Below are 14,589 nucleotides of genomic sequence, written 5' to 3' on the forward strand. Positions count from 1 at the left end.
TAACCAAAGCTCAAATTTTGTATAATATTTCCATATTCACTTTCACTTTCCATTTGGCTACATAAATCTGTGAAGTACTCCGCTTCAAATGAAGGTGAATTCTGTTTATCTTTTTAGCTGCATGTTGAAAACTCTTTAAACTTACCAATTGCACAAGTTCAATAGGGTCAGGTAGAGTTTGGAAGGAAATAAAAACCTCTAATATACTTCCATAATGTTCTCTCTCTTACAATGATTAATTCATAATTATGGAAACATTTTAAACAACAGTACAGGTTTAAGATCTTTTGTTTTTATAATTCCAAAATGGATACTTGTGTACCATATTTTTATTATATCCTTTTGATAAACAGCATTTGAGACAAATAAGTTACATACTGTTTATGGTCATTTAACCGGTGCACCTGCCCTGTCCAGGTAATTAGTTAACTATCAGCATCATTTATGCAGAAAATAAATGTCAGGTATATATATTTTAAATATTATTAGTGTAAAATTATTCTAAATTCACTTAAAAGTTAAAAATCACTCAGCTACAAATTACTTCAGACACTGCTTTGTGGCCTTAAAGAATTTTTCAGCTTCCTTTCTAACATGGCCATATTCACACTTTATATCCAGAAATAATCCAGAGAAAAAAACTCTTCACTAAAAAGGACTACTGTATACATAACATTGCATATGCAACTGACAAGTGCTCATAACTCACAGACTGTTGCTTCTGAGCACATATGTTAACAATATGTTCCTGACAAACAGTGCTTCACTAAAACAAGAATTACTAATCATTACAAAATTTACAGCTTCAGTCGATCAATTTATAAAAACATGCAATTGCAAGCAGCGCCTAATTTATTAAAATAATACTGATCTCAGAAGTACAGCTGGGATCCACAAAAAAAGAATTAGCATTTATGCAAAATGTTCAGGATTTAAAGACTGAAGTCAATGTGGCCTACGTGCTCACTGAATTTTTTGACATGCCACAAATAAATAATTTCTCTTGGGTTTCTTTTGCAGCAAATTTGAATAGCTCAGTGTGTTCAGACACCCCTCTTCCCCATTTGTTTTTCAGAATTGTGACAAAAACAAAACTATTATAAAATAAATTTAAAAAATCATTTATAGCAGCATTTGACAAAGTTAGCGTGACCAAAGTTGGACTTTCTCTTAATTATAATTTGGCCTTTGGATGAAATAAATCATTTTAAGCAAAAGTTACATGAAAGAAATATCCATAAAAATGGGAAGAAATGCCAAGCATCACAGAATAATTACGCTTTTGGATGACAACTTAGCCTTATATCATTATTGTAAATCAAACTGTTCAACATATATATTTTGTTTATCAACCCCACGAAAACCTGACAAATACAGGCAACTTTAATAAAGACTGTATTAAGAAAGTGACACATTTTTTTTAGTGTCAAACACTTCAAATCGAAACATACATATAGGTACTGAAATTTCTAATTGGTAATCAAATGTACAGTACGTGAATGAATGAATACATGTCTACTTTGCAGTTACAGTCTCAATGGTTTAGATGACAGAACCTGCAGAAAATGCTATGAAAAATGGGTAGGTCACACTGTTCTTGCTGTGAGTTGTGCACACACACAATGACTTTAAACATAGCATTGTAAAGGATGCCATATGCACCAGATGAAGTATTCAGCCACAGCAGAGTCAAAGACATTATCAAAAATAAGCTGCCCCTGAAAACCACTGAGACCAGTTCTTGAAAGCATAGTGTTAATGATTGGAGACCAAGAATGCCACTACTGCAGAGATCTAAGAAATGCAAACAGAGGACTCACATTCATATTCATGAAAAGACCCGTCCATTAAAGTCCGGGGAACCATTCTGTTACCTCCTTGTACTTTAAGCTTATAGAAGAGGTATAATGGAATGGGATGTTTTTGTGGCCTACACTGGGTTCTCCTTATTAATCAGCCACAGCATATATTTTTATTTAAATAATTTGTGCAGGCAAGATAATATGAAAGATTAAATTGTAGTCCTTTAAATGAGAATTGGTACAGAGAATCAAATTTAAAACTACAGTGCAATTAGTAGCCCATTAAAAAGTACATTAAAGCATAGTTAAAACAATTAGTGGTCTTCATGTAGCACAGTCAGTATAATCATAAAGGTGTTTACAAAGCAAATCTGCTTACTGTATAAAGTTAGCCCACAAGGTTATAATTATAACAATAATACTGTGTTAATCTTAAGAGTCAGTGATTACAATGCTAATTTCAGTTATTCAGATTTATGAAGTAAAAACTGAAAACTGAAGTACTGGTAACTGTAATGGTCAGATGTAAATGGTTTGATTTTTCTACTACTGAAAACTACTCATCAGCATAAGATAAATTTGCCGCCCTCTTCTAATTGGACTTACAGTCCTACAGTAGACTTTTTTGAACTTCATGGGTGAATTCACACAGAAGCACAAGTTTCCTCAGGATGACACGAAAACCTGCATTTTCCAAGCTCAGAATAGTGAAAAGTCATTCTAGGCAGTAAAATATTTCTGGCACCATAATAGTAAATTGTACAGATTTCTTAATTATGGTAAACTAGGGGATTGTTGTTGAGAGAAGACTGCTTGCTCTCAAGATTTCATAGTCAAAAAATGTAACTTTTTTCCTTCCTTTGTCTGTTCTATCTAATTTGTGACTTTGTCACATTATTTTTATACATGATTGCGGCTATGCTCTCTTTCCATTTTATGTTTATGCAATACTGTTATGAAAGTATGGGGGAGAGAATGACATCATATCAGTAATGCAAGGATAACACTTCTGTCACTGAAATATATGTGTCTGGATACATGCATATGCAGGCAAAAGGTTGTGTGCAACCTATTTAAATTTCCCAGCAGGAAAGAAGAACTTATCCATTTGCACAAAGGTGGCAATTAGTGTGTTTACATGAACTTTAATAACTTGGCTTTTCACAGAAACCTGGTTTGTAAATTGCCTTGTAAGCCCTTATTAACCAGGATATCAGTCTCTTAGAAATCGGGTTAACATCGGCCGATTTTTCCACATGTAACCAGGCTATACCTAAGGATTTAGTCTGTGCATGTCTATTGCACTCTCTGCTAACCTGTGAATCTGTTAGACTCACACACAAATGCACAGGAGATCTCATTATTCTACAACCCCAAATCAGAAAAAGTTGGGATGGTATGAAAAATGCAGATTTAAAAAAAAAAAAGCACAGTAATTCTTAAATTTACTTTGATTTTATTTCATTGCTAACAGTATGAACCCAAGAAAATTTCACGTTCTGTCTGGTCAACTTCATTTAATTTGTTAATATACATTGTCACCCACGTATGCATGGGGGGTAGCTAAAGGGCTCAAAAGAGGGTAATTCCACACCAGTACACCAGGCCAAGGGATGGCGGAGTGTGCCAACCTTTTTGCTCTTCCTATGTAAACCAATTATGGGATATCCTGCCTGGTCCCAATGACGACACATCCAGTCCCTGGGTCTGAAGACATCACTTCCGGTTCTGTCTCTGCTCACCTCACTGCTTATGCCTAACCATAAAACTGCCATTTTGTTTCATCCAGTCAGTTATGTTTTGGACTCGAATATGTAAACAACTTGCATTTAATTGCCTACTTTGCAGCCTGATTTCAGGTATACAGGTGGCTGACCCAAACCTTTTCTGTGCCATTTGTCGGTTTATTTGACAACATCCATTCCTGCACTTCAAGCCTGCAACACATTCCAAAAAAATTGGGACGGGCACAAAATAGGGGCAGTAATGAGGTAAATAATTAAATAATGATTTGATTTCAAACAGCTGATGTCAACAAGTGATTGTAATCATGATTTGCTACAAAAGCAGTATTCATGAAAGGCTGAACACCGTGAAAGTCTTTGAGGAGCAAAGATGGGTTAAGAATCTCCAGCTTGTGAACAAATGTGTGAAAAAATGATTGAAATGTTTAAAAACAAAGTTCCTCAAAGAAAGTTAGAAAGGATTTACATATTTCTTCCTCTACGATGCATATCATTAAATGACTCAACAACAATTCTGGAGGAAGTTCCGTGTGTCAAGAGCAAGGGTGCAAGCCTAAGCTGAACACCATGATCTGATCCCTCATATGGTACTGCATGAAGAACTGTCACCCAACAGCCACATGGGAAAGGGATTACTTTGGTAAATCTTTGTCCACCACAATACGGTATTAGATTCACAAATGCCATTTAAAAAACTTAATACTGTGCAAAGAAGCCTTTTGTTAACCATGTCCAGAAGCATTATCAACTTCTCTGGGCTCAGAGGCATCTGGGATGGACCATCACAAAGTGGAAGCATGTAATGTGGTCAGACAAATAATATTCCAAAGAAATATCCAGACTGTTATTAGCAAAATCCAGGGTTTGACATGGTATGAGGCAGGTAATTTACACTTCTTTAATGGCAGCATTAATGCACAAAAGTACATCAATATTTAAAAGCGACATATGCTGTCGTCAAAACAACATTTTTTTCCAGGGGCATCCGTGCATTTTTTTTAACAAGACAATACAAAACAACATTCTGTACACATTACAAAGGCACGGCTGTGGAAGAAGAGGGTACGGGTACAGGACTGGGCTGCCTGCAGTCCTGAACTATCCTCAGTAGAGAATGTGTGGAGAATTTTGAAACAAAAAAATGACAATTAAAACTCAGTACTTTTGCACATCATAAGTGTTTGCAGGAAGAATGGGACAAAATAACACCTGCAATGCTTCATGACTGGGCATCCTCTGTGCCAAAACGTCTTTAAGTGTTGTGAAAAGGAATGGAGACATTACAAAGTGGTGAATGTTTTAGCATCCCAACTTTTTTGGAAGGTGTTGCAGGCCTGAAATGCAGGAATGGATTTATATTAACAAATCAAATGAAGTTGATCAGACAAACCATAAAATATCTTTGGTTCATACTGTTTACAATGAAATAAATGTTAAAGTAAATTTAAGAATCACTGCATTTTTTAAATTTGCATTTTCCATACCGTCCCAACTTTATCTGACTTGAAGTTGTATGTCCTGGTTGAAATAAAAGCATCTCAGTATTTCAGAAATTTTTAAATGTATGTTGATGAGCTGAACCTTCAGTGCTAAACTGTGCAGTACAATCTCTGGAACAGTAGTAGAATGCATTAACATGCATTGGATAGACAGATTACTTTTTTAAATAATGAGTAACCAAGCAAAATACTTATTTTATTGAAGTAAAAATACAGGTACCTTTGTTATTATTACTCCAAGACCAAAGAGTGTAAGCCAAGAAGCAAACATACCTGTATGCCGCTCATTAGCTGGGCTCAATTGCACAGCCAAACAGAACAGTGTGCTGCGTGGAATCCAGTAATAAAGTGTCAGTTTAGTTTTCATCCAGCTATTTGCTACAGATATGCTGAAATTGTACGATCAGGTAAAGCACTGGCCAGTGTTCATACCGTGAATCTGCAGGGGCTCAGGTTATGGATGTAAAAAGTGTTTGAATATGATTTACTTCAAAGCACATGAATGACTACATGCATTTATAAAACACATTACCATGTCTGGCTATACTTCTGGTCAGTTTCATGAAGATTCATATATGGACTTAGGATTTAATTACAAATGCTGGCCAGTCAAATGTGCAGTTTTTCATGCAAAAGAAGAAAGAGTAACACAGAAGTAACACAGTTTGTAAATTATTATATTTAGTTACATTTTTTTGTAAGTAATGAGCAATGTGACAAAGTAACTTTTAAAAGTAATGTTACCCACTTTGCTCAGGAGACACAGGCTCCATTGCTTGCTTTTGGATTCAAGGTGGCCACTGAGGATATTTATCTTTTTTGCACAGCTTAATGAATTCAGAGAAATATGCCAAAGGAGAACTCCAAAAGGGGATGTATGCATATTAACAGAGGTTTTTAACAAACCAGGTTTCTGCCATAACTGGGTTGCTCACCGTGTCCCGGTTTGTTTGTGCATGTGAACACACTTAGTGAGCTGGACAATCTCCAGTCGCCATAAGGAATGCCTGCAATCTCACATCCTACTGCTTGTCACTTTGCAAAAAGCAGAAATATACTGTGGACTGGATACACACAAAGACCAAGTACTGTATTTAGACTGCTGTTGTAACCATATTTGAAGAAAAGAATAATTCAGGAAACAACCTTAGATGGGATGATGCTGGGCAAACCCACAGGCACCTATGCTGGATTAGAGGGAAATGGCAGTTCAGGATTGCAGTAGAAAACCAGAGTATCTGAAGAAAACTCATGCAGATTCCAGGCAAACATTGTACTGTATAAGGCTAAGATTTATAATCATGTTGAAAGAAATTCAGTACTCCTGCTACTCTTTAATCTACCATACCATGTAGTTAAGCAAACGCATAATCCTGTCTTTACAATAAGAAAAATTACTAAGGTAGAGTGTGCAAGACAATAATGAACAACTTTCTGGGGTGTCTTAAGCTACCACATTTACAATATAGTTTTAAAATGATCTTACTATATGGTATGTATTTATCTGATTCAATAATTATCACAGCAATTATTAATTTACTATGTTTTATAATTGTCTTGGTAAAAACATGTATAATGCTACTAATGAATTGAGCTATAACAACTCAAGACTGATTGAGTAGCAGCATAAAAATGTAATGCTAAACTTCTCCAATAATACAAAATAAATACCATTCCAGCCATTGGATCCATCTATCTTTAATACCCACCTGCCAGCCTTTGTCTGCAGTCCTGTAATAAGGGTAATGCTTGGTTATATGAGTGTAGATTCCACTTAGTGTTAACTGTCTGTCCTGAGCTGAAGAGATAGCTTGAACAATAAGTTGTGCATATGAATATGGAGGCTTTGATTCATCCTGAGAGGCAAAAAGATAAATATTTTAGTAATCTCTATGTTAAATAAATCTTATCCAAAGAAAAAGGTAGTGCAATGCATAACTTCTTTATATCTAAATAATACATCCTCAGAGGGAGTTGTGAATTTACATTAATAAAGAAGTTTTTCATCCATGTACACCTAAACAACACAGAAGAACATGCATGGAATAACCAAAAACTAGGTTAGATACATCATTATTATACACTTATTTCAAACATGCAAAAGAACAATAAACATAATGAACACCTAAGTGAATACTTGAAAATATTACAAAAATATTAAAATAAAACACTTTAAAATAAACATTTTCATTACTCTTAACATATATTTACAAAAGCCACTTGACATTTTACATCAAGGTTATAACGTGAATGTTTTTTTAAATAAATGTTTGTCTGCTCTTTGGTTTAACAGAACAACAGTTAACTCTGATCAATAAATAAATAGTGTTTATTTTATTTTTTTTTACCTTAGGACTGTCTCCTCCAGATGTGTCTCCTTGTTGCTCTGAAGCTGCCTTTGCTGCAAACTCTGCAGCCAGCTGCAGGTCTGTGGTAATATTACGCCCAAATCGATATCCAGACGATCCAGCACCTCGTGGACTGGCTGGACAGGAATTAGGAACACTATAAATAATAAATAAATAATAAAAGCATAGGGAAAGGATTGGAAAAAGCCACCTTGACTGTTCATAGAGGCATGTTTCTCGAGGAGGCGAGTCGCCATATGCAGCGTGTAAAACGGTTTGCGAGGGGTATCCCATAAATCAAGTGACATGAACTGAACAAAAGTTCTAAATATACATTTAGTTAAAATCAGGTTAGAAATTTAGTAAGTTTAGTACATATGTTTTAACATAAGCAGAGTGGTTATTCCTTTCTCTCAGTGCCAGGGTCTCCATGGGTTTTGTATGTTTTGCCCGTGCATTTGTGGACTGTAGGATTGTGCTTTGTGAAGGACTGGAGTACCGTCCATCACATTTGCCTCTTGCCTTATACCATGTGCTGTTGGAATAATCAATGGCTGCCTATGACCTTAAACTTGGCAGATTAAATTTACCTCACAGCACATGTAGGATTAAACGTATACCTATAATGTATGTTCTACTCTTTATCATTTTATTGCATGCTATGCATGTGTTTAACCTGTTTACTAGCTATCACCAGACAAATGGAGCACGTGTCTACAAAGTTACTAACTACAGCCGGCAATATCTTTGCAAAATATTGCTATAATTACTGCAAAATAAGGTAACACTTTTGTAACATCACACAATATTTTTTGAGAGGTGGGAATAACCTTTTATACAAAAAAACTGTTTTGAAACTGAAAGATAAGCAGAGTGAGGCATCTAATCATTTTGGGAGACAGTTACACTATAAGCTGTGGGCACCTTGAGGAGCAGCGCTTCTGGGGCCGCTTAAGTTGCAGGTTATTACTCCAACCAATTCCACAATTAGTAAGTTACCTTTAATTGATCTCATTGTTTAATTAGCTCAACTTTCTTCCTTCTCTTATTTTACATTCAGGAAAGGGAAAAATTGGGAGATTTACATTTATAAGAAAGTAAGAAATGCGTGTATTTTTGGCTTTCTTTAAATACTCAAACTGTTTTGTAGTTTTTATATTTATATTTAAGGAGTCTGTTGTCTTTTATTAATTATTTCTGAATACTGACAAACAGTAATGATTGAAACAAACACCATGGCAAACAGTATTGAAGCTAAAGGGCAGCAGCTACTTAAAGGTGACCCAAATGTGTGTGTAAAAGTGAATAATAGCATAAACAACTTGACCATTAAAAAGAACTAAACATTAAAATGCAAAAAGAATGAATTACCCATCTAACACATTTAAGTTGCTTCATTTAGTACAAATTTAACATAAGCTGTTTGTAATTTTACATACAAAATAGAGAAATTAAATAGAAATGGCAAAATAACAGCTTGATTAATTAAAGAAGGAGTTTGGTTAAAAGAAGAAATTGCTTACAATAGAAACCTACAGCCACAGGGGTCTCCCAGAACTGAACATGAGAACCTCAAGTGTGGAGCATGTGTGCTTGCAGAGTGATTGTTTCACTGGCCAGCAAAAATCAAGTAAAAACAGGATGTGTCATCTGCCCAGTTAGCTAGCTAGCTAGCCACAGCAAATATTTAAAGTTTATTATTTTATTAAGCTGTAGGAATACAAGTGGGATGATCTGACTTAAGAAATGTGAGCTTTACCAGATGACAAAAGAGTCTTTTCCCTGTTGAAAAACACCATATCAGAGTCTGCAATGCTTCCAGATTACTGCTGTTGTATGACAGGACAAACCTTTTTCAGCCTATTTGTGACCTAAAATGCAAGGTACTAAAATAAAATTTTAAAAAAAGCCACAACTAAGAGAGTAATGTACAATGAAAGTGAAACAGGCTCCAACTGTTTCAGATTTGGTGTGTTAAACTGCAGCATTAAGACCACCGTGTAAATTAGACCAGAATACTTGGAAAACATAATGTAAACATCAATGGCAACATTTAAATCTTTTATCCCAGGGTATAATCTAAATAAAAAACTTCTGCTTTAACTTCCTACTGAAACAGAAATTAATCCACTCAGAGTAATAACAGCACATCAACATATTTGTGGTTCTTTTTACAAGCCAGTGTTGGTGTGTAAGTTAATGAAACAATATACCTATTAACTACTTTAGGAATGGGATAAAGGTGACTACTGGGATGAAAGTTCAGGCCTTTGAGAAAAACAAATACAAACCATACAAAGCAAACAGCTTGGCTGTATTCGAAAGTCTAAGTATGAAAGTAAGAGTTACAACTGCTGAAAAATGGCTACTTGCACGCTGATGCCAGAGACCAGCAAAGACGATTAAAGAACCTTCAAAAGTGATGATTATTTCCTGTCTGTGTATTATTAAATTTAAAAAAAAAGTTAAATTTACCAAGCCATGCATTACTATGCCAAGAAAAGTTTGTTCTTTTCCCCACTTAATTGCTTGTCACTCAAAATCTATTCGGTTTTGGATTGCTATGTATCATACTTCCCTTCTCAGAGAAATGTTAACATTGTACACTGTTTTGCAGACCTAAGCAAAAATGCTGCTGCAGCACAATGAAAATAACTTTTTTTTTTATTTTATTTGGCACTGTTTTTACTGTAGAAAACCTGTTTAGCAGGACTGCAAAACTAAAATGCCTGTGCTCAGTTCTGTGGGGTGAGGGAGTCCTCAACTGACTTTGCTTTCTTTGTGATTTCAGACTACAGTTGCCACTGTAGTGGAAAAATAATAGGAAGCTAGTAAGAAAATAAAACCAGTTAAAAAATAGAAAAGGTGGAGCAGCACCAGAGAAGCACTTTGGAAAGGAAGCTGACTGCTACAGAATACTGTGAACCAAAACAGTCTCCTGTGAGCCAATCAGGAATCAGCAAGAGCAAAACATTCCATATAAGGCACATGTACACAGACTCAGACACATACTCGTATCACAAACACAAGCAGATGTATTTCACAGAAAGCAAGCTGATGTGCAGATGGAAGCCAGTTTTCCTTAATACTATGACTCAAAGGATATGTTGAGTAAGGAGAGAACATTTCAGATAGTCTTACTGTTTAGGGTAAAGCACAGAAAAAGGCGTACACAAAAACATGCTTATAAGAAATTGCTAGGACCTCTAGAAACAAGAAATGATACATCAGAAATATACTTTGCATAACAGACAAAGATTTAAATGGCACTTAAAAAGGTACAGACTAATGTGTGTGCTTCACAAAACCTTTCAAAACCTGCACAGCAGTGTAGTATTTTCACATAATGATTTAGGGCACTTTTACAGTATATACAGTTACATACAATTATATTTAAGCAAAATAAAACAGGAAATGTCTTTCTACTTAAAGCCATACAGATGAAAACATTTAAATGCTTACAAAATTACATTATCCAATGTTAATGATTATTTTTTGTAAAATACCACTAGAGAATCACTATACATAATTACGACATTACTGGACTACTATATAATGGACTAGAGAATTTTTTTCTCTTTAGAGAATTTGTTAGTTTGAATCTATTTATTGCTGAAGCAGCTATGGCTCAAGGAACAATTGTGTGAATCACCATCAACTCACTTGTTAAGATTCACAAACCCTTGACTGTTTCTTTTAGTTTTATACAGAAAAATTCACTGTTTTTAATTGCCTCTTGATTTCTTAATAAGTTGCCAACAACAATGAGATGACAAAGGAATCCACAATTCATTTAAGTGGGTCACATGCAACCTCCATTAAATTTTATTTCTTTAATAAAAACTTGGGAAAGAAATGGAATAGGAAAAATGAAACACTACTGCTTTGCCCAACAAATCATGTGGACCATACCTTCAGGAAAAATCAATATACTGTATAAGAATGGACTGATGTGGAAAAATGAAAACATGAACATACCACAAAATGAAACAGTAAGCTTAATTATCAGCAAAGTTCATTAAGCAATTGGACTGGACAAAAACCTACCAGTACAGCAGCCCTCCAGGGCTGAACTTGGAAACCTTTTTCATAAAACGCAAGGATCTTTTTTTTTTTTTCAAATCAATTTGACTAAACCAATTACTTAGTATAGATCTCACCAGGGTATTTTTTTCACGCTACAAAGAAGGCATAGAATTGCCTTTTAGTACACCCGAAAAAAAGTCATCTAACTTAGTCTATTACCAGACATTTCTGATCCATGGCTGTATACTCACACTGCTGTGTAAGGATATCCTTAAAGCATTAACCAATTTCTGCGGAAATTATTTAATTTGTCATTTCGCAGTTTGGTGCATTTTCGAGAAAGGCAGATAAATTCTACTTTTAAATACTTGCCTCTGCACTTGGTTATCCATATGGTCAATTTACATGGAAACACTGTGAAAAATAGTGCCTTTATAGCTTGCATTTCTGTTATCTTCCATTGTTGGAAGTGACCAAGGAATGGCTTCACCCTCTGCAATGCAGCATCCTTTACAAATATGAAAAACTGGCAAGTCCCACTTTTTCATATATGGTATTCTCTCGAGCAATAGTAACAGTGCATATACTGTATAATCCCAGTCACTTGGTTCAACAGGGACTCAGCTACATAATTAAATAATACAGCCTGACATAAAGTATGACTGTCACAGTACTCTCAACTAGCATAATCATGAATTGATCAACTTTCAAAACATTACACTTAATCTTATTTTAAACTTAATAGTGTGTCACACAGAAAAGCAGCAGAAATCACAGGCTGTGTGTTTCAACACGAGAGCACTCTCAGCAGTGCACTGTCAGGACATCTTCAAAATCAATCTCTGGCATTTGGCCTTCCACACTATCCAGTGAGACCTAAAGGAGGCAAGTCTAAAAAGACTGTGAATGCCTGGGAAAAGTTATTAGATGTGGCTTAGCACAATTGCTTTAGCTGAACCGATCAGCAGCCTTGCTAGAGATATGTGGTGCTACACTGCTCAGCCTCTCTGAGTAACCCTGATAACTAATTTTATTTTGACTCACATCTAGGTCTGAGCACTTTAAACATGTTTTAGCTGTATAGCTACTATTTGATTACTAAAAGCAGAATCTTCTGTTTTTAGGAACATAAGAGCTGACAATTTAAAAAAATATTTAGGGTTAAGTCTACAAACCATGCTTCAACACACAACATTTTTCCTAAACAACCTGCACCTAGTCTGAATCTGGTCAATTTATGACTAATAGCCTGAAATTCAGTCAACATTTAATATATTATGCTGACAAACAGCCTGACTGGTCATATGGTACAAAAGCTATTTTGGAACAAGGTAAAAAATTACTTTAATGATTCTTTAAATCACAGGCCCAGTTGTTCATGTGTATCATGCTTTCAGAACCTCTGCTAACAGCAGTCACAGAGTTGTGCAACTTTACTAAAAAGCATTCATCTCCTGCAACATAAGACATACAACTTTGCTATAAAGTTCATGTTGTTAGTAACAAAGGATTATGGGACAGTGAAATCTTGTATAATGCAATGTGCTACATTACAGGTCATCTCATATCTAAAAATTATTATTTGGCTTTATTTTTAAGGTCATTAATTCAAAAATAACTGAGATTTTGTAAAAATTACCTTGCAGTCATTAATGACTAGTCACCAAAATGATCAACTGCTGATCTTAAAATAAGTCTAAACATGTTGAATCCTGTACATAAGCAACAGTCACTTCCAGCAATATTTTAGCTTTACTTCTCATGTTTTTCATACTTAATACAATCTAAGCAGAGAACTGACCAACAATTATTACTTAAGGTTTCACAAGTTACGCTGATTTGTTTTTTCCAAGTATATTGTTAGTGTTAACTTTGAAGCAAAGGTTGGGAGGCTTTGCAGAAAAGGCTCCTTTGGACTCTTCTTCCTGTTAATATCATACTTTAAATATGCATTAACTCCTACAACAAAACCATTTTCTGAGTTAACACACTGAATATCTTAGCATGTTGTTTTGATGGTGTTTAAAATCAAACCAATGATTTATTACCATGTCTTACAGTGCAACTATCTTACTCATCAAAAGTATACATGAAATAATTCAGCTCTGAAAAAGAATTTCAAATGCAGGATGGTAGATACCACAAATACTATATATGTATTTGGAGTTATGTAAATATAAAAATAAATTTTAAGCAAACATTTGTTATACAGTGTATTTAAAAGAATAGCTAGCCTAAATATTAAAAATCAGACCTGTTAAGCACCTATTTTTCCTAACAAGAAGATGGAACAGAGATGGGTGCTGTTGCTGCTGCAACAAGGATTCTGTATCATTAGTTTAAATTACATGTATGTCTGTTATCTGTGCCCATCCCTACATACTACATGGGGTAAGTAATATTTAAAAAAACATAATTTGTTAATAATTCATTTAATGATATTCTAATTTAATTTTTCATTAAAAATTTAATCATTTGCAGGTACAGAGGAGATACGATTGCTTCTATTGTCATCAATGAAACACATTTCTATCCAATGAAAAACTGCAATGTTTACCTTTTCAAATGCATATTGCTTTGTGGAATTCCAGTGCTGCTTTACTCCAACAGATGCACAAACATGGTTCTTCTGCCCCAAAATTCTCGCTACTCTGTGGAGTTCCAATGCAGCTCTCTACCACTTTCTCCGTTAACTGGTAAAACTAGCCAGCATAGCAAAAAACTGGTTCTCCATCTGCTCTCACAAACTTCTGCAAGTGCACAGTGGAGTCCATCCACACTGGCAGCATCACATCCTTGTACAACATCTGTTCGGCTCAAGATCGTAAAACAATTCAGGGGATGGTAAAGGAGGCATAGAATATTACTGCCACTCAGCTTCCTTCTCTAAAGGACATATACAATACTTGCTGGCTAAGAGAGGCAAACAGGACTATCTCTAAGATCTCAGCCTCCATCCTACACAGCCACTTTTTTCACTCCTCCCTTCTGGCTAATGGTACAGGGCCACAGGTACTCGCATTAGCAGACTCAGGGATAGTTTCTATCCATGGGCCGTAAGATTACTGAATAACCAGCCTTACAAGAAATACTGCAACTTAAAAAACACTGTGTATGAATTTATTTCAATGTGTTGATGAATATATATATCGTATAGTACTTTTTTTTA

General features: G+C 35.1%; 1 protein-coding gene across 1 annotated transcript in view; it reads right to left on the minus strand.

Moving 5' to 3' along the window:
- foxk1 (forkhead box K1) overlaps positions 1 to 14,589 on the minus strand; it is a 71,623-nt gene that overhangs the window by 8,823 nt on the left and 48,211 nt on the right. The window contains exons 3-4 of the mRNA XM_039774131.1: positions 7,395 to 7,551; positions 6,756 to 6,902 (exon numbers count right to left, since the gene is read on the minus strand). Coding sequence (XP_039630065.1) covers positions 6,756 to 6,902; positions 7,395 to 7,551 — 304 coding nt within the window. The remainder of the gene's footprint in view (positions 1 to 6,755; positions 6,903 to 7,394; positions 7,552 to 14,589) is intronic.

This window comes from Polypterus senegalus, chromosome 13 (genome assembly GCF_016835505.1).
Source record: "Polypterus senegalus isolate Bchr_013 chromosome 13, ASM1683550v1, whole genome shotgun sequence".
Classification (NCBI taxonomy): Eukaryota; Metazoa; Chordata; class Cladistia; order Polypteriformes; family Polypteridae; genus Polypterus; species Polypterus senegalus.